Source organism: Ailuropoda melanoleuca, chromosome X (genome assembly GCF_002007445.2).
Source record: "Ailuropoda melanoleuca isolate Jingjing chromosome X, ASM200744v2, whole genome shotgun sequence".
In the NCBI taxonomy this organism is placed as follows: Eukaryota; Metazoa; Chordata; class Mammalia; order Carnivora; family Ursidae; genus Ailuropoda; species Ailuropoda melanoleuca.
Window position 1 is genome coordinate 90,879,986 of NC_048238.1, and position 18,854 is coordinate 90,898,839.

The 18,854-nt window shown below is 36.7% G+C and overlaps 1 protein-coding gene across 1 annotated transcript; it reads right to left on the bottom strand.

Annotated features, from left to right (window-relative positions):
* Window positions 1–3,342: 3,342 nt before the first annotated feature.
* Window positions 3,343–4,578, bottom strand: LOC100472383 (actin-related protein T1). Its single transcript, XM_002925706.4, has one exon. The coding sequence runs from the start codon at window positions 4,475–4,477 to the stop codon at window positions 3,344–3,346; it is 1,134 nt and encodes a 377-aa protein (XP_002925752.1). The 5' UTR covers window positions 4,478–4,578; the 3' UTR covers window position 3,343.
* Window positions 4,579–18,854: the final 14,276 nt, after the last annotated feature.

The following is an 18,854-nucleotide window of genomic DNA, read 5'->3' on the forward strand; positions in this document are numbered from 1 at the left end:
GCTTCATTCTTCCCTTCCTACTTCTACTGATCTCCCTGCTATTAGGAAGGAACCATTATTTATCCAGCATACTAGCAAAGCCCAAATACATACCAGGAGCTCAATAAATCTGTATTTAATAAATATGTTAGGGTACGAAGTAATCTGGCCTTTATCTTGGAGAATTTCCTAAAATATCACCCCTGTTTGCATCAACAACATTTCTTACTTTGAGACTTGAAAACCAATTTAATGTGTATTGGGCTCATTTTCCTCTATTTTAGTTAGCATTTAAATACTTTTTGAGTCTAATAGCCCTTATATAATACCTTGGAATGAATTTCTATGCTTCTTCTATTTCTACCTCTGGCTATCAAGTTAAACAAAAGAGTACTGTTAGGGCTAAATTATGTCCCCTCCCAAATTCATATGTTGAAGTCCTAACTCCCAGTACATCAGAATGTGACCGTATAAGGAGCTGGTATCTTTAAAGAGGTCATTACATTCAAGTGAGGTCATTAGGGTCAGCCCTAACTCAACAGGACTGGTGCTCTTAGAAAAACAGGAGGTTAGGACAAAGACACAGAGGGAAGATCACTTGAAAGCACTGGGAGAAGACATCCATCTGCAAGCCAAAGAGAGAGGCCGCAAAAGAAATCCACCTTGCTGACAACTTGATCTTGAACTTCTAGCCTCCAGAACTGCGAGGAAATAAATTTCTGTTGTTTAAGCCCCCCAGCCTGTGGCATTTTGTTACAGCAGGCCTAGCAAACTAATATTAGTACAATCTCCCTTGCAAGTGCACTAATGCTGTAATAAATAACACACCTTTCTATTGTGTATGTACTATTTCCAAGTAAATTGGAAACTTGATGTCAGTGAATAAGACTTTTATTCTTAGACTCTCTTTTAAGACCTAGCACCATTTCTATACATAATAGATGCTCAGCAAAAATTGAGAAGCCATTTCCCAAACCAGAACATATATGAGGATATTTCTTTTTTTTTCCTTAACAGTGGCATTTTTTATTTATTTATTTACTTTTTAATTTTTTAATTATATTATGTTAGTTACCATACAGTACATTATCCTTAGTTTTTGATGTAATGTTCCATGATTCATTTTTTTCGTATAACACCCAGTGCACCATGCAATATGTGCCCTCCTTAATACCCATCACCAGCCTATCCCAATCCCCCACCCGCCTCCCCTCTGAGGCCCCCAGTTTGTTCCCCAGAGTCCGCAGTCATTCATTTTTAATTAGCTTATAATTTTCACTAAAATTTTGTCTTTGATACTTTTTTTTTAAGAATGCCTTTTAGTATTTCCAATTGCAGTGGTTATTTAGTGGTTTTTTTTATTATTTTTAAGGATTTTTGCAGAGTATATTCAGTTTCAACATACATTTCTAAATTTAATTAATATTTCCTTTTCTGATAAATGCAAATATATTCAAAGATTTCTAACCCAAATCAGTTTCCGTGATTTAGCCCTTTAGTATTACAGAGTTTTCATCCTTTGTATTATGTTAATACTATGAATTAATTCAGTCACTATTTTAAAATTTTCCTCCACTTACACCATTTTTAAATGTTTATTATTTCTTTTTATACCATATAGATCTTATTCTGGATTATTTATATATGACCACAATTAATCATATAAAATCCTCTTTAGTGATAATCTATTGGCAGTAGATACTTTCATTATTGTTGGAAAAATCTTTATTTTACCATCTTTCTTGGAATGGCTTTCCTTGGTATGTAATCCTAGATAGAAAATAATGCTTCCCTAGCTCTTTGAAGATGGCATTCCACTATCTTCTTGTTCCATTGTGGTTTTGCTAAGTTATCTGGTAAACAGAAGTATGCTATTAAGCCAGATCTCTCAAATAAATCTAAAAGAAAAAAAACACCTGATTTACTGTGATTTATCTCATTGAATAATTTTCATGGCTATATTCAAGCCAGCAATGTGACAACCCTGAAGATGCCTTTGAAAAGATGTGTGCAAAGTAGAATTTTTTTTTAGACAAATGGTTTTATTTCACTCAGACTGAAATTTTTGGACTACCTCTTTCTTTGTGATTTGTTCCCCATCTGATCTTTTTGTCTGTATTACTTCTCATTTTATTCTGTTTCACCAACCTATGCAAACTCAATGGTATGTATCCTTTTAAGTACTTATAAACACATAATAATATTCACTTATACATGTACATACAAATGTGCATAGACATCTATGTGGGAAAGTGTCACTGTTTTGTTTGCAAAGTAAACAGCTTGTGTTAAAAAGACTTCTCTGAATTTTCCATTTTTCTCCCAATAATATTTTGGAAAAATAACACTAGATTAATGAGAAAAAAATCATGTAGGCATAATTTATTTAATAATTTATTGATTGATTACCATTAAATATTTCCATTATTTTATCCCTTACTAAATGAAGCTATAAATATCCTTGAAATTAAAAACAAACAAAAAGTAGAGGTGCAGATTCTTTTTTTTTTAAAGATTTTATTTATTTATTCGACAGAGATAGAGACAGCCAGCGAGAGAGGGAACACAAGCAGGGGGAGTAGGAGAGGAAGAAGCAGGCTCATAGCAGAGGAGCCTGATGTGGGGCTCGATCCCATAACGCCGGGATCACGCCCTGAGCCGAAGGCAGACGCTTACCCGCTGTGCCACCCAGGCGCCCCGAGGTGCAGATTCTTAAAACTCCAACTGGGAGTAGGGGTCTTGAGCTTAGAGAACCTTAATAAAATAGTGATTTCTGTTCACATTTCTCCACTTTTCCAAGGAAAACAGCTTCATCTTATTTAGCTGCCTAACGTCTGATAACAGCAGAGAACCCTATTTTGCTAATAAAGGATCAATTGAATGAAAGGGTCTGTTGAGCCCTAACAGCAGGGTATCATTTATTTTACTTAATTCCCCTCCACTTCTCACACTTTCTCTGGTGATTTTTGCCTTACCTTGGCACTAGTTCTGTCAAAAATATCCAAGATACTTGATTAAAATGAAGGACCTAAGGATCCTTCTGAGTCAAGCATCTGGGCATGAGGCTTAAGCACCTGCTTTAACTATAAACCCTGTAAGTAGACACAACTTCAACAAATAAACAAAGCATTTCTCTGGAGAAAACAACTAACAATGTCCATGAGCCAGAAAGGGTAAAATAGAACCACATAAAAGGATTTGTTAACCAGATCAGAAATTACTCTGCTGCCACCAAAAATGAACTGAAACGAAAATGTCATTTCAATTTTATCAAACACCATGCCAAAGCTCAAAAGAAGATGTCACCTTCCACAAGTGCTCCTGTGATCTGACACTTCAAGCAGTCTCTTGTGCTCTGGATTCCTTAAAAGCATCTTCTCTGAACAACATATGTCCCAAACTCCATGAAATCTGCAGAAGTGATCCACATCTGCTTGAAACTGCTCAGAGAGGTCACAATGGATGCCCCTATCCATGCAGAGAAACATCTATCAGGAGAAGCTGTGATCTTGATGGGAGTTCCTCTGGAAGCCAGCTGTTCCATTTCTTTCATAAGTCTTTCTTCAAGCCCAGGGAAAAGAGTGGTGCCTCCAGACAGCACAATTTCTGCAAAAAGATTCTTTTGGATATCAGTGTCACACTTCATAATGCTGCTGGACACCATTTTGGATAGTCCTGGGTTGTGGATACCCAGCTGGTCAGGTGCAAAAAGAATTTCAGGCACCTGGTGCAACTGGTCTCCAATGTGGATAACATTCCCATCTGGCAGTCTGTATTCTCTCAGAACCTCTTCTGGCCTCTTGCATAGCTCTTTCTCTGGCTCCAAGGCCACATAACACAGCTTCTCTTTGATGTCACCCACTAAGGCCTTATTGAGTATGCAAGGGAAAGTACTTCCACTAGCAAGGAGGAGCCGAGTGAGGTGTTCTGTGATGTCCCTTCCTGCCACGTAGAGCTTGGTGACAGCATGAGGCAGGGAGTAACCCTCAAAGATAGGGACAGTGCAAGTGACCCCATCCCCACTGTCCACCACTAATCCTGTGACAGAGGCAGATGCATATAGTGCTACCACCGCATGATTGGACAGGTAGAAAGCAGGCACACTGAAGGTCTCAAACATCACTTCGGCCATCTTCTCTCGAGTCTCCCTTGGGTTCAAGGAGGGCTCAGTCATGAGCACAGGTCGTTGACAAGGTTTTACTCCTAGTTCCCACTCAAAAAGATACTTCCAGAGTTTCTCCATGTCATCCCATCTTGTTACCAGTCCACGCTCAATGGGGTAGTGCAAATGCAAGGCCTCATATTTGTGTAGGGCTTTTTCTCCCACAAGGTACTTTTTCTTAGTGGCTTCTGATAATGGCATGTTGAATTTAGGATGCCCCACAACAGAACTGATGACATGACGGGGTCCAATCTCTCCAGACAGGCCGGCTTTGCAGAGTCCTGATCCATTGTCAAAAATTACAGCTGGAATATCTAATACATATGGGTTAAACATATCTGCAGCATGCTCTTCCAAATTTCAACAAAATAAAAACCACTTTGCCACTTTGTATGACAACAGGCACCTCTGGAAGTTTTAAAATCACAGGATTCCAAAGTTCTCAAGTTGACACTCAGGAGGAGCTAGAAGGCTGTCCCCAATCCCCCAGAATACCCTGTCTTCAACCCATGAATCTTGTCCCTTTTAAGGCAGGCCAGGACCTGCTATGGCAATTTAAGTGATGATTGCCCCCTATGTAACAATCTAGCCAAGGCAACAATTATCCTCAGAGAGCAACAAAGGGATTTTAAGGGGTGGGGTCTCTGAGCCACCAATACTCCTGGCTTGGAGAAACATGAAAAGCAGGAAGGCAAACTGTACCCATGGACAGCTTATATCTATGAACCTGAAGCAGAGGCCTAGCCTTAGAACAAAATGAAGCAGCCAAACTGTGGGCTTCTTCCAAAAAACTGGCTTCTATGCACAGCAAAGTTATTTTGGGGGATGGCAAAAAATACACTTCCTTTTGCTGAAGGGAGGAACTAACCACAAGACACAAGTTCATATTGGAATGAGGATGCCCTTAATCCAGTTTCAGAGGAACTCAGAATGCTCTATCTTTTATAACCTCGCATACATGCTTCTTGTTTTTGACAGCTTTTTTTGAGATAAATTTTTCAAACAATACATTCACCCGTTTATAATGTACATTCCCATATTTTCAGTATATTCACTGTTATGTGCAAATGTTACAAAAGTCAAGTTTAGAATATTTTATTCACCTCAAAAGAAACCCTGTGTACTTCAGCTATCACCCTCTTTAGACTGTCCTCCTGGGCCCTAGACACCACTAATATATTTTCTGTCTTTATAAATGTCTTCTGCCTTTTTCATATAAATGAAGGCATGTAATATGAGGACTTTTGTGTCTGGCTTAATTGATTTAGCATGTCTTCAAGGTTCCTCCACTGTTTGAATATAATACATTTTATTTACCTATCTTACAGCATAGCATTGTTCAAAATATTTATTTATAATCCTCATGTATCTACTTAATGTCAATAGTAATATTCTCTCTACTTCTTTGAACTTTTTAAAAGAACTGGCTTTTGACTGGTGTAGTAATACTTATATCAGACAAAATAGACTTTAAAACAAAGACTGTAGCAAGAGAGAAAGAAGTACATACATAATGATGAAGGGATCAATCCAACAAGAGTATATACCAATTATAAATATTTATGTATCAAACATAAGAGCACCAAAATACATAAAACAAATATTAACAGACATAAAAAAAAGAAACTGACAGCAACATTGTCATGGTTAAATTTATGTTAACTTGACTTGGCTAAGGGATGCCCAGATAGCTTGTACAACATTATTTCTGATTATATCTCTGAAGATATTTCTAGTAGAGATTAGCATTTGAATTGGTAAAGTGAGTAAGGAAAATAAGCCTCACCAATGCGAGTGGGCATCAATCAAACTGTTGAAGGTTCTGAATAGAATGAAAAGGAAAAGGAAGAACAAATTTACTTTCTGAAAATAGGTGTCTCTGGGACACCCATCTCCTGCCATGGGATAATGAACATGGGTAGTCTTGTCTCTTGGGCCTTTAAACTTAGACCAGAACATTCACCATTGACTCCCTTGGTTCTCAAGTATTTGGGTTTGGACTAGAACTATACTACCGGCTTTACTTAGTCTCCAAGTTACACACGGCAGTTGATAGGACTTCTCAGTTTCCATAACAGGATGAGCAATTGCTCTAATAAACCTATTTATCTATATCTATCTATCTATCTATCTATCCATTCTATTAGTTTTATTGCTCTGGAAAACCCTAATATAAACATAAACTCATCTTTTTCCAGCTTTTTTGAAGTATACTTTGTATATAAAAATTTTAAATATATATTTGGTTTTTTTTAAGAGAGAGAGAATGCAGAAGGAGAGGGCTAGAAAGAATCTTAAGTAGGATCCATGCCAAGCATGGAGCCAGATGTGGGGCTCTTTCTCACAACCGTGAGATCATGACCTGAGCCAAAATCAAGGGTTGGACACTTAACTGAATGAGCCATCCACCCCCCCAAAATTGTAAATATATAATGTATACATTTTGATGAGTTTGAACACAAGCATATACCTGTGGCACCATTACTACACCAAGGTAATAAATATATCCATCACATCCAAAAGATTTCTTGTGTCCTCTTTTTTAATTTAATTTAATTTTTTTCCTATTTTTTAATTATATTATGTTAGTCACCATACAGTACATCATAAGTTTTTGATGTAGTGTTCCATGATTCGTTGTTTGCATATGACACCCAGTGATCCATGCAATATGTGTGTCCTCTTTTTTTCTGTGTGTGATAAAAACACTTAGCATGATGGGTGCCTGGGTGGCTCAGTTGGGCAAGCATCTGCCTTTGGCTCAGGTCATGATCCAGGGTCCTGGGATTGAGCCCCACATTGGGCTCCCTGCACAGTGGGGGGCTTGCTTCTACCTCTCCTTCTGCAGCTCCCTCTGCTTGTTCCCCTGCTTGTGCTCTCTCTCTAATAAATGAATAAAATCTTTAGAGAAAAAAAACAATTAGCATGAGATCTACCCTTTTAAGTTTTAACTGCATGAACAATTGTTAACTACAGGCACAACGTTGTGCAACAGATCTCTAGAACTTATCCGTCTTGTAATGCTGTGATTATACCCATTGAAAAACAACGTCCTGTTTCTGCTCTGCAGGATCTTTTAACCGTCAGATCACAAAATAGGACAATAAGCAAGAAAGAAAATAGCAAAATAAATATAATACAGACAGAAAACAATAAACAAAATAGTAATAGAAAGTCCCTTTGTATCAAAACTACTTCAAATATAAAGGGATTAATTCCCCCAGTCAAAAGTGACAAAATAGATGAAAAAACAAGACCCAGGTATATGGGGTCTACAAGGGACCCACTTTAGATTTAAGGAAGTATATAGACTGAAAGTGAAGAGATAGAAGAAAAAATCCCATGCAAATTGTAACCAAAAGAGAGCAGGGAGCTATACATATATCAGACAATATAAACTTTAAGTCAAAAATCGTCATAAGAGACAAAGAAGGTCATAACATAATAACAAAATGGTCAATTAATCAGGAATCTGAAACAATTATAAATATATATGCACAAACTTCAGAGAAACATATTATATAGAATATTCTGAAAACTGAAGGGAGGAATAAAAAGCAATACAATAATAGAGGCATCATTACTCAAGTATCAAACTTGGATAGAACATCCAGACAGAAAGTCAGTAAGCAAACAGCAGACTTGAACAATATTATAGACCAAATGTACCTAACAGACATATATAGAACATTGCATCCAAAAACAGCACAATACACATTTTTCTGAAGCATACATAGAACATTCTTCAGGATAGATAATATGTCAGGTTACAAAATGAGTCTTTTTTTCCCCCCACAAAACAAGTCTTAACAAATTTCAGATTTCAATTATATTAAACATCTTTTCTGATCGATCACAGTGGCATAAAATTAGAATCAAAGAAGAAAAATTGGAAAACTTGCAAATATGTTGAAATTAAACAATACTGCCAAATATTAATGTTTATGAAACCCCCAAATCATGTTGAAACTTAATCCCCAATGTGATGGTATATGGAGTTGAAATAAAAAGTAAGAAAGGGCACTAATACTGTTCAGAAAAACTCCCCACTCATGACCTAATTACATTCTAAAGGTCTCAAGTTTTTTATTTAAATTTGTTAAACATATAATGTAATATTAGTTTCAGGAGTAGAATTTCGTGATTCATCACTTACAATGGACATTTGCGCTCCTTTCATAATTTGCTATTGTTGATAATACTGGTATAAACATCAGGGTGCATGTATCCCTTTGAATCAGTATTTTTGTATCCTTTGGGTAAATAACTAGTAGTGCAATTGCTGGATTTAACATTTTGAGAAACCTCCATACTTTTTCCAGAGTGGGTGCAACAGTTTGTGTTCACACCAACAGTGTAAGAGTGTTCCCCTTTCTCTGCATCCTTGCCAACACCTGTTGTTTCTTGTGTTGCTAGTTTTAGCCTTTCTGACAAGTGTGAGGTAATATCTCATTGTGGTTTGTATTGTATCTCCCTGATGACGAATGATGTTGAGCATCTTTTCATGTGTCTGTTGGCCATCTGCATGTCTTCTTTGGAAAAAAATGTCTATTCATGTCTTCTGCCCACTTCTTTACTGGATTATTTGTTTTTTAGGTGTTGAGTTTGATAAATTCTCTATAGATTTTGGATACTAATCCTTTATCAGATATGTCATTTGCAAATATCTTCTCCCATTCCATAGGTTGCCTTTTAGTTTTGCTGATTGTTTCCTTCACTGTGCAGAAGCTTCTTATCTTGATGATGTTAAAATAGTTAATTTTTACTTTTATTTCCCTTGCCTTTGGAGATGTATCTAGGAAGAATTTGCTATGGCCAATGTCAAAGAGGTTGCTAACTGTGTTCTCCTCTAGGATTTTGATGGATTCCTATCTCACATTTAGGCCTTTCACCCATTTTGAATTTATTTTTTGTGTATGGTATTAAAAAGTGATCCAGTTTCACTCTTCTGCATGTGGCTGTCCAATTTTTCCAAACACCATTTGTTGAAGAGGGTGCTTTTTTTCCCTATTGGATAGTCTTCCCTGCTTTGTAAAAGATTAATTGACTATATTTGTGGGTCCATTTCTGGGTTTGCTATTATGTTCCATTGATCTATGTGTCCATTTTTGTGCCAGTATCACACTGTCTTGATGACTACAGCTTTGTAATATAACTTGAAGTTTGGAATTGTGATGCCTTCAGGTTTGTTTTTCTTTTTCAAGACTGCTTTCACTATTCAGGGTCTTTTGCGGTTCCAAAAAATTCTAGGATTGTTTGTTCTAGTTCTGTGAAAAATGCTGGTAGTATTTTGGTAGGGATTGTATAAAATGTGTAGATTATTTTGGGTAGAACACATATTTTAACCATATTTCTTCTTCCAATTCATGAACATGGAATATTTTTCCATTTCCTTTGTGTTATCATCAATTTATTTCAGAAGTGTTCTATAGTTTTCAGTGTACAGATCTTTTACCTTTTTGGTTAGGTTTATTTCTAGGTATCTAATCGTTTTTGGTGCAATTGTAAGTGGGATTGATTCCATGATTTCTCTTTCTGTTGCTTCATTATTAGTATGTGCAACTGCAACAGATTTCCATGTGTTGATTTTGTATCCTGTGACTACTGAATTTGTGTGTCAGTTCTAGCAATTTTTGGTGGAGTCTTTCTGGTTTTCTACATAGAGTACCATATCATCTCAAATAATGAAAGTTTGACTACTTTCTTGCTGATTTCTTTTAAGAAACAACAACAACAACAACAAAGATTAGTGCCCTTTTAAGAAGAGACTTCAGGGAGTTCCCTTGACCCTTCTGTCATGTGATAACAAGGTGAGAAGACACCATCTATGAACCAGGAAGCAGGTCTTTCCAGATACTGATTCTGCCAGTGCCTTAATATTGGACATCCCAGCCTTCAGAACTGTGAGAAATAAATTTGTTGTTTATAATCCACTTGATCTATGTAACTTTTGTGATAGAATTCTGAATAAATTAAGATAAACACACTCCTGAACAATCAATAAGGCAAAGAAAAAATCAAATAGGAAGTAAAAACGTATCTTGAGAGAAACAAAGATGAAAACACAACATACCAAGACTTACAAGATGCAGCAAAAGCAGTATTAACAGGGCCATTTACAGTGCTGTTTACATTTAGAAAGAAAAAATATCTCAAAAAAACAACCTAGCTTTACACTGCAAGTAACTACAAACATAGGAACAAACTAAAACTAAAGTTAGCAGAAAAAGAAAACAGTAAAAATTAGAGAAGAAATAAATTAAATAGGAAATAGGAAAGAAATAGAAAAGATCAATGAAAATAAGAGTAGGTTTTTGAAAAAAAAATTTAAAAAGACCTTCAGCTAGATTAAGAAAAAGGGAGAAGACTCAAATAAATAAAATCAGAAATGAAAGAGGAAAAATTCCAACTAATGCTGTAAAATACAAAGAATCAAGAAAATACCATGAAGTTTTTGCCAGCAAATTGGAAAATCTAGGAGAAATGTATAAGTTCCTTCAAACATACCACCTACCAAGACTGAATCCATGAAGGTGTTCTCCCAACAAGGAAAACACCAAGACCAGATGGCTTTACTGGTGAATTCTACCAAGCATTCAAAGAGTTAATGCCAATGTCTTGCAAACTTGTCTTAAATAATTGAACAGAACACATCTTTTTTTCTTAAGATTTTTAAAATTTATTTTAGAGACTGAGAAAGAGTGAGTGGGGGGAGGAGCAGAGAGAGAGGAGAGAGAGAATCCCAAGCAGACTCCATGCTGAGCACGGAGCCTGACACAGAACTCGATCTCACAACCCTGAGATCACGACCTGAGCCAAAATCAAGGATCCAACACTTAACCAACTGAACCAACCATGCACCTCTGAACAGAACACTTCTAAACTCATTTAATAAGGCCAGAATTATGCTAATACCAAAGACAAGCAGGCACTAAAAAAAAAAATTACAAGCCAATATCTCTGATGAACATAGAAGCAAAAATTTTCAACCAAATTCTAGTAAACTGAATTCAACAGGACATTAAAAAGATCATACACCATGATCAAGCAGAATTTCACCCTGAGAGGCAAGGATAATTCAACATATATGAATCAATAAATGTAGTATAGCACATTAATTGAATGAAAAATAAAAATCATGATCATCTCAATAGATATGTAAAACCATGTGACAAAATTCAATACTTTTTATGATAAGAATTCTCAAAAAAGTAGGAATAAAAGAAATACACCTCAACATATCAATAGTCACATATGACAAGCCCATTTTTGAAATCATACTCAATGGTAAAAAACTGAAGTCTCTTCCTCTAAGATCAGGAACAGCAAAAGAATGTGATGCTTAATTTTCAATGTCAACTGAGCTGAGGGAGGTCCAGATACCTGGTAAAACATTTCTGGGTGTGTCTGTTAGAATGCTTCTAGAAAAGATTAGCATTTTAATCAATAGACTAAGTAAAGAAGATCCAAACTCACCAATGTGGGTGGACATCATCCAATCCATTAAGGACCTAGACAGAACAACAACAACAACAACAAAAAGGTGAAGAAAAAGTGAAATTTTGCCCTCTCTTTGTAAACTGTAATATTCAGTTTCTCATTGCCTTGGCAACTGAAGCTCCTGGTTCGTTTGACCTTAAACTAGGAATTATATCATTGGTTCCCATAGTTCTCAGGCATTCAGATTTGTATGGAATTATGTCACCAGCTGTCCTGGTTCTCTAGCGTTCAAACTGTAGATTATGGGACTTCTCAAACTCCATAATTATGGGAGCCAATTACTATTATACATAGTGGTTCTACTATAGGGTATTATTATATCTTTTGGTTCTCTTTGGAGACCTTTAATATAGATGCCTAATCTTAACACTTCTATTCAACATAGAATTGGAAGTTCTTGCCAGATTAATAGGCAAGACAAATATATGAAAGCCATCCAAATCAAAAAGGAAAAAGTAAAAATGTCTCTGTTTTCATGTAACATGTTCTTATATATATACAACCCTAAACAGTCTACACCTCCCAAAAAATTGTTAGAACTAATAAACAATTTCAGAAAAGTTGCAAGATACAAAATCAACATATAAGAAAATCATTTGTGGGGGCACCTGGGTGGCTCAGTCAGTTAAGCATCTGCCTTCAGCTCAGGTCTTATCCCAGGGTCCTGGGATTGAGTCCTGCTTCAGGGTCCCTACTTGGTGGGGAGCCTGCTGCACTATCTATGCCTCCCCCCCACTTGTGCTCTCTCTCTCTCTCTCTCACGTGCTCTCTCTCTCAAATAATAAGTTAATTAATTAATTAAAAATATTAATTTAAAAAAAAGAAAGTTAGTTTCTGTTACTAACAACAAACTACCCAGAAAGGAAATTAAGAATGCAATTGCATTTTCATTACCCTAAAATGAATAAAACACTTAGAAATAAACTTAACTAAAGAAGTAAAAGATTTGTACACTGAAAACTAAAATGTATTGATAAAAAAATTTAGAAAGACAAAAATAAATGGAAAAACATTTCATGTTCACAGGTTGGAAGACTTGATATTATTAAATATCCATACTATTGAAATCGATCTACAGATTCAATGCTATTCCCATTAAAATACCAATGACAGTTTTCACAGAAATTTTAAAAAAATCTACAAATTCATATGGAACAAAGACCCAGAATAGCCAAAGTGTACATGACAAAGAAGAACAAAGCTGGAGACATCACATTTCCTGATTTCAAAATATATTATAAAGCTACTATATTCCAGATAGTATGATACCAAGACGAAGACAGACATATAGACCAATGGAGTGAAGAGTCCAGAAACAAATCCTAAATGCAATATCATGCATATATAGTCAAATGATCTTCAACAAGGGTGCCAAGAATAACACAATGGGGAAAGTATAGTCTCTTCAACAAAAGATGCTGGGGAAACTGAATATCCATATACAGAATGATAAAATTGGACCCTTATGTTATACTGCATACACAAATATATCCCAAATGGATTAAAAACTTAAACATAAGACCTGAAACTGTGAGACTACTAGAAGAAAATATAGAGGGAAAGCTTCACGACATTCAAACCATTAGCAATGATTTAATGGATATGATCCTAAAACACTGGCAACAAAACAGAAATAGACAAATGGGAAAACATTAACTCTTACCTGACTTACTAGCCCACTGCTCTGCCCTACAAATTTTGGATGTGCCTGCCCTACAACTGCATGAACCAGTTCCTTAAGATCTCTCTCTCTCATTCTTTCTCTCTCTTTCTCTCCCCCTTCTCTTTCCCTTTTCTACCTCTTTTCTTTCCCTATTTCCAAGCAAATATAAATCCTATTGGTTGGTATCTTTCTCTGGAAAAACGTGACCAATACATGGTCACATGAAGCTGTACATTTCCATCTCAGCACTACTTTATCCAAATCTCATATACTCAGAATGTTATGCCATTTTTATTTGCCTCCATTGTTTCAGATGGAAAGTCTATTGTTCTTATTTTATTTATGATCTTACTTATGTTCTCTTGTAAATGTCATGTCATCTTACTCTTGTTTTTGCAATGTTTTCTTCTTGTCTTGATCTTTCCACATTTTCTTTGTGATGTATCTCTTTCTGGATCTCTTTGTGCTTATTTTACTTGAAGTTGTTGAGATTCCTGGATGTGTATATTAAGGTTTTAAAAATCATTTGGGAAAAATGTCAGCCATTATTTCCTGAAACTCTTTTCTGTTCCCTTCTCTCTCTCCTATCTTTCTGATACAGCCATTATGCATATGCTAGTGTAATCAATGGCTTCCCACACTTTTCTGAGGCTCTGCTCATTTTTGTTCATTCCTTTTTATCTGTGTTCTTCAGGTTGTATAATCTCAATTGATCAAACTAAATTTGCTAATTCTTTCTTCTACCAGTTTCAGTATGTTGTTGAACAACCCCTTTAGTGAACTTTTCATTTCGGTTATTGGTATTTTCAATTTCAGCATTTCCATTTGGTTCTGTTTTATAATTTCTAACTATTGATATTCTCTTCAATGCAACATTGTTATCAAACTTTCCTTTACTTCTTTGATCATGGTTTTCTCTAGCTCTTTGAACATTTTTATGATGGCTTTTTGGAAGAATTTGTAAAATGAAACATCTAGTCACTCTCACAGATATTTTCTCTTGCCTGCTTTCTCCTGTCTATTACAGTCATACTTGTTTCATTTTATGTCTTGTAATATTTTTGTTGTTGTTGTTGGAAACTGAATAATTTAGATAATGTAGCAAATCTGGGTAGTTCCCCATGTCTAGGACTTGTTACTATATGACTATTAGTTTAAGGACTGACAGGATTATCTTAATAGAGTCTATTTTTACTCTGCCTTGTTAATCATCTGATGTTGTGCCTCAGGGGGAAGCCGTATATAGGCTTACAGTCACCTTGAGCTGATGATAGTGGTTTTGGCAGGACTCTCTTTGACTATATTTTCCCCTAACCACATCAATCTACTAAGCTCCACTAATTGTGTGACGATTGCTCTATTGATTTCAAAAATGTCATTAGACATAATGTCCCACATTCTAAACTAATCAGATTCAGACTCTTGAAGTGACAGTTCCTGAGGTCACTACTTGAGACTTTTTTTTATAACCCAAGGACGTCTCCTCCAGCTTTTTTCTTTTTAGGTTTCTCCAGCAGACTACCCAACATGCATTTTAACCTATATGTTCATGAATTTTCAAATATTTTCTCAAACACTTCCAGTGTTCTTCAAGAGTGTCATAGGTTTAAGTTTCTCCACACTGTTCTAAATGAAGCAGTTCCTTGTGAAGTAATTAGGAGCTATATATATATATATTCCAATCTGATTCTTCCTTCTGGTATAATCACTGAGAAAAGGCTCTGGAGTTAAGGGTGAAAACAAAGGCATGCTTCTCTCTGAGTGACTTTAATTTTATAGGATCTGATCATTCAGTGGTGGGGGAAGGAGCCTCAGGTGTTCTTGGTTTGCCTTTCCTGGTATGGAACTACTACTATATGAGCCAGGGCAAGGGCAGTTGGGATCCCAGCATTCTTAGTGTTTCTGTGCCATAGTAGAGCCTCTATATCATTCTGTGGACTGAACAAGAAATTGGAATTTACACTTCTCACTCACATCTACTTTTTACAGCATTAGCAACAGGTAGTTGTGGGCAGAATGAGGAATGCTGTACCTCCCTGGAAGATAGTCTCTAACTGAAATATCTAGGAACAGTGAGCCCTATGTTCTTGACTAAACATGTCTGAACACTCTTACTGAGTTAGGAAAAGGGAGAAAAGAACCAAGTCTCAGTTCAAATACCAGACTCATTGTTATTACCGAATTTCAGTATATTTTCTTAAATAAATGTTTCTTCACTTGTTTTATATCCTTAGGATATTTTTATAATCTTTAAATGGTTTGTTTTAAAATAATTTTTACCAGTTTTACTTAAAGTTTGTCTGAAATGCTTCTTACTCCTCATGCTGTAAATCCATCAGTGAAATCTAACAAGGTGGTATGGACTGACTCCATCACATCACTATCAGTAAGTATGTTCTTCATTCATTTGTTTGGTAATCTGTTTCTTTTTTCTTTTGGCTCTGAGCATTCTCCAATTTATACAGGTATATGAAGAGAGCAAATAAGCATATGAAAAAATGCCCCACATCATATATCAGGAAAATGCAAATTAAAACAACAATGAGGTGAATATACATCTATTAGAATGATCAAAATCCAGAACACTGACAACACAAATGTCAGTGAGAATGTGGAACAACAGGAACTCTCATTCATTGTTGTTGGGAATTGTGCAGAAAGTTTGGCAATTTGGTAGTTTCTTACAAAACTAAACATGTTCTTACTATAAAATCCAACAATCATGCTCCTAGGTATTTACCAAAGGGAGAAAAAAATGTATGTCCACACAAAAACCTGTACATGGATGTTTACAGACACTTTATTCATAACTGCTAAAATGTGGAAGCAGCCAAGATGTTCTTCAGTAGGTGAGCAGATAAATATATTGGTTACATCTAATCAATGGAGTATTATTCAGTCCTGAAAAATGAGCTATCAAACATGAAAAGACACAGAGAAAACTTAAGTGCATATTACTAAGTGAAAGAATCCAATCTAAATGGGCCACATAATGTATGATTCCAACTACATAACTTTCTGGAAATGGTAAAACTACACAAACAATAAAAAGACAATTAAAAGATCAGTGGTTGCCAGGGGTGTGTATGTGGGTGGGGAGAAGGGATATGTATAGGCAGAGCACAATAAAAATCCTGAAACTTTCAAACCTTTGAATAATAATTTTCAGTTTGCCTCTCTGTTCAGTCCTTAGCAACCATCATTCTACTTTCTGCTTCCATGAGCATAATTATTTTAGATATTTCACGTAGATGGAATTATGCAATATTGGTTCTTCTGTGACTGGCTTAATTTCACTTAGCACAATGTTCTTGAGGTTTATTTACACTGTCTCATATGGTAGGATTTCCTTCATTTTAAAGGTGCATAATATTCATTGTATGAATATACCATATTTTCTATATGCACTTATCTTTGATAGATGTTTAGGTTATTTCCACATCTTTGAAATTGTGAATAATTCAACAATAAACATTGGAGTACAAATACCTCTTCAAGATCCTAATCTAAATTCATTTGGGTAAATACCCAGAAGTAGAAAATTGGATAATATGGCAGTTATTTTTTTTTGAAGAAAATCTATAGTTTTCCTAAATGGCTGCACCATTTATATTTCCATCTGTACTGTAAAAATAGATCATAGGCAAGATGGCAGCTGAGTAGGGGACCTCATTTCATCTGGTCTCTTGAATTTAGCTGGATATCTATCAAACCATTCTGAACACACACGAATTCAACCTGAGATGTAAGAAGATTTATCTGGATCTCCACAAGCAGAAAAATGACTTTTTTTTTTCAAGGTAGGAGGTATGGAACCTTGACTCTTTGGGAGAAATACCCAAAGATAATGGGAGGAAGAAGGAGCTTCCATAAGCCGGCAGCCAGAAAGTGATATAACACTGGAGCAAAAAAATTGAGACCCTTGGAAATCTACTCCAGTGAGAGGAACCCCCTTCTGCAAAGGGCACAGGAGGCAAGTAGGGCAGAACTCTAGGGGGATCATTGTGGTCTCAGGTTTCCAGCAGATTCAGAAAGAATGGTGGAGCCCAAACTGATAGGGTGCCCAAGCAGTGGAGTGGGTAGACTGGTTATGGTCAGCAAGCCCAGAGGGGACTTTGAGCTCCAGACACCATAAACTCTGAGCCAAGCCAGAAGGGAGACTGCCCTCTGCTTGACCACCCTGAAAAGCACTAGAAGGTGTGGGCTGCCTGACATCCTAAGGGAGATATAAAACTGCTTGTGCCCATGACAGGGACAGCTCTCAGGGTGCTGTGGCCCATGAGGAGACACTCAGTTGGAACCCAGTGTGACTGAGGAGCTACAGAGGAGGGTCCACATGTGAGCCCATGGCCACTGGCAGTGGCAGAGTCACAAGGCACAGAGGTGGTTTCAGGTTCCCATGACTCCCAAGGGAGAAGTCCAGCTGGCAGGAGCTGCAGGATTTGGTGGTTTGGCACAAAAAGAGCCCACACCCACAACTGAGTAACAGCTGTCAGGGCAGTGTGACCTCCAAGGGACACTGTGGCAACACTCAGCATGACCTGGGAGCTGCAGAAGAGGGTGCATGCTTGAGCCCATGGCCACTAGCAATTGCAAAGTCACAAAGCACTGAGACACTCGCAGGTCCTGTGACCCTCTAGAAGAGGTGTAGCAGGGAAGAATCGCACGAGTCTGTAGAATTTCATATGCGCAGATATGGAGACAGATTGACCTGGAGGATTTGCTGTGGGGGGGGGGTGGCACGAGAATCAGAAAGATGCCAGGGAAGGAAAGCTGTACAGCTAATGAGCTCACGTTAAGCCCATCACCCTGACAAGGGGTGGGGCAACTCCACCCAGGCAAAGGTGCATGAGAAGCTGAGCAGCAGTCCCCTTCCCCAGAAGACAAACTGGAAGAACAGGTGAATGATAAGCTTATTTCCCACAGGACTGTAAAACTCCAGTGCCAAGGGAACTAATATGGGGAGCTCCAGGTGTTCCCTCACAACCTGCTTATACTTCAGGCTAAAATTTTACGTTTCTTTTTTTTTCTTTTAAGAAAAGAAATCTTTCCTTCCTTCCTTCCTTCCTTCCTTCCTTCCTTCCTTCCTTCCTTCCTTCCTTCCATCAGCCCTGCTTTGGTTCCAAATAGATTCATATTTCTCAACCTATGTTTTTGAGTCACGTCTTAACTTTTATTTTCTTTTTCGCATATATGTTTTATACATTTAAGCCCCATACAAGCCCATTTTTCACTCTATTCAATTTTATCTTGCTATGTATGTAAGTTCTGATTTCTTTGCAATTTTGGGATATAGTGTCTTCAAATACATAGACGAAAAATCAAGCAGGAACAGGCAGATCAGCCGGCTGTGTCCATCCTGAAGATCATAATTTCTCTCCCTGTCCCTCTTTTCTTTTTTTCTTTTTTCTTTTCTTTTTTCTTTTTTCTTTCTTCTTTATTGTTTTGGATCATCTGGCTTTGATGGAGTATCTGTGGTAGCTTTCAAACACTTCAGATTTTTTCATGGTGCATTTTGTTTGGATCATGGTTGATATTTTGAACTCTGTA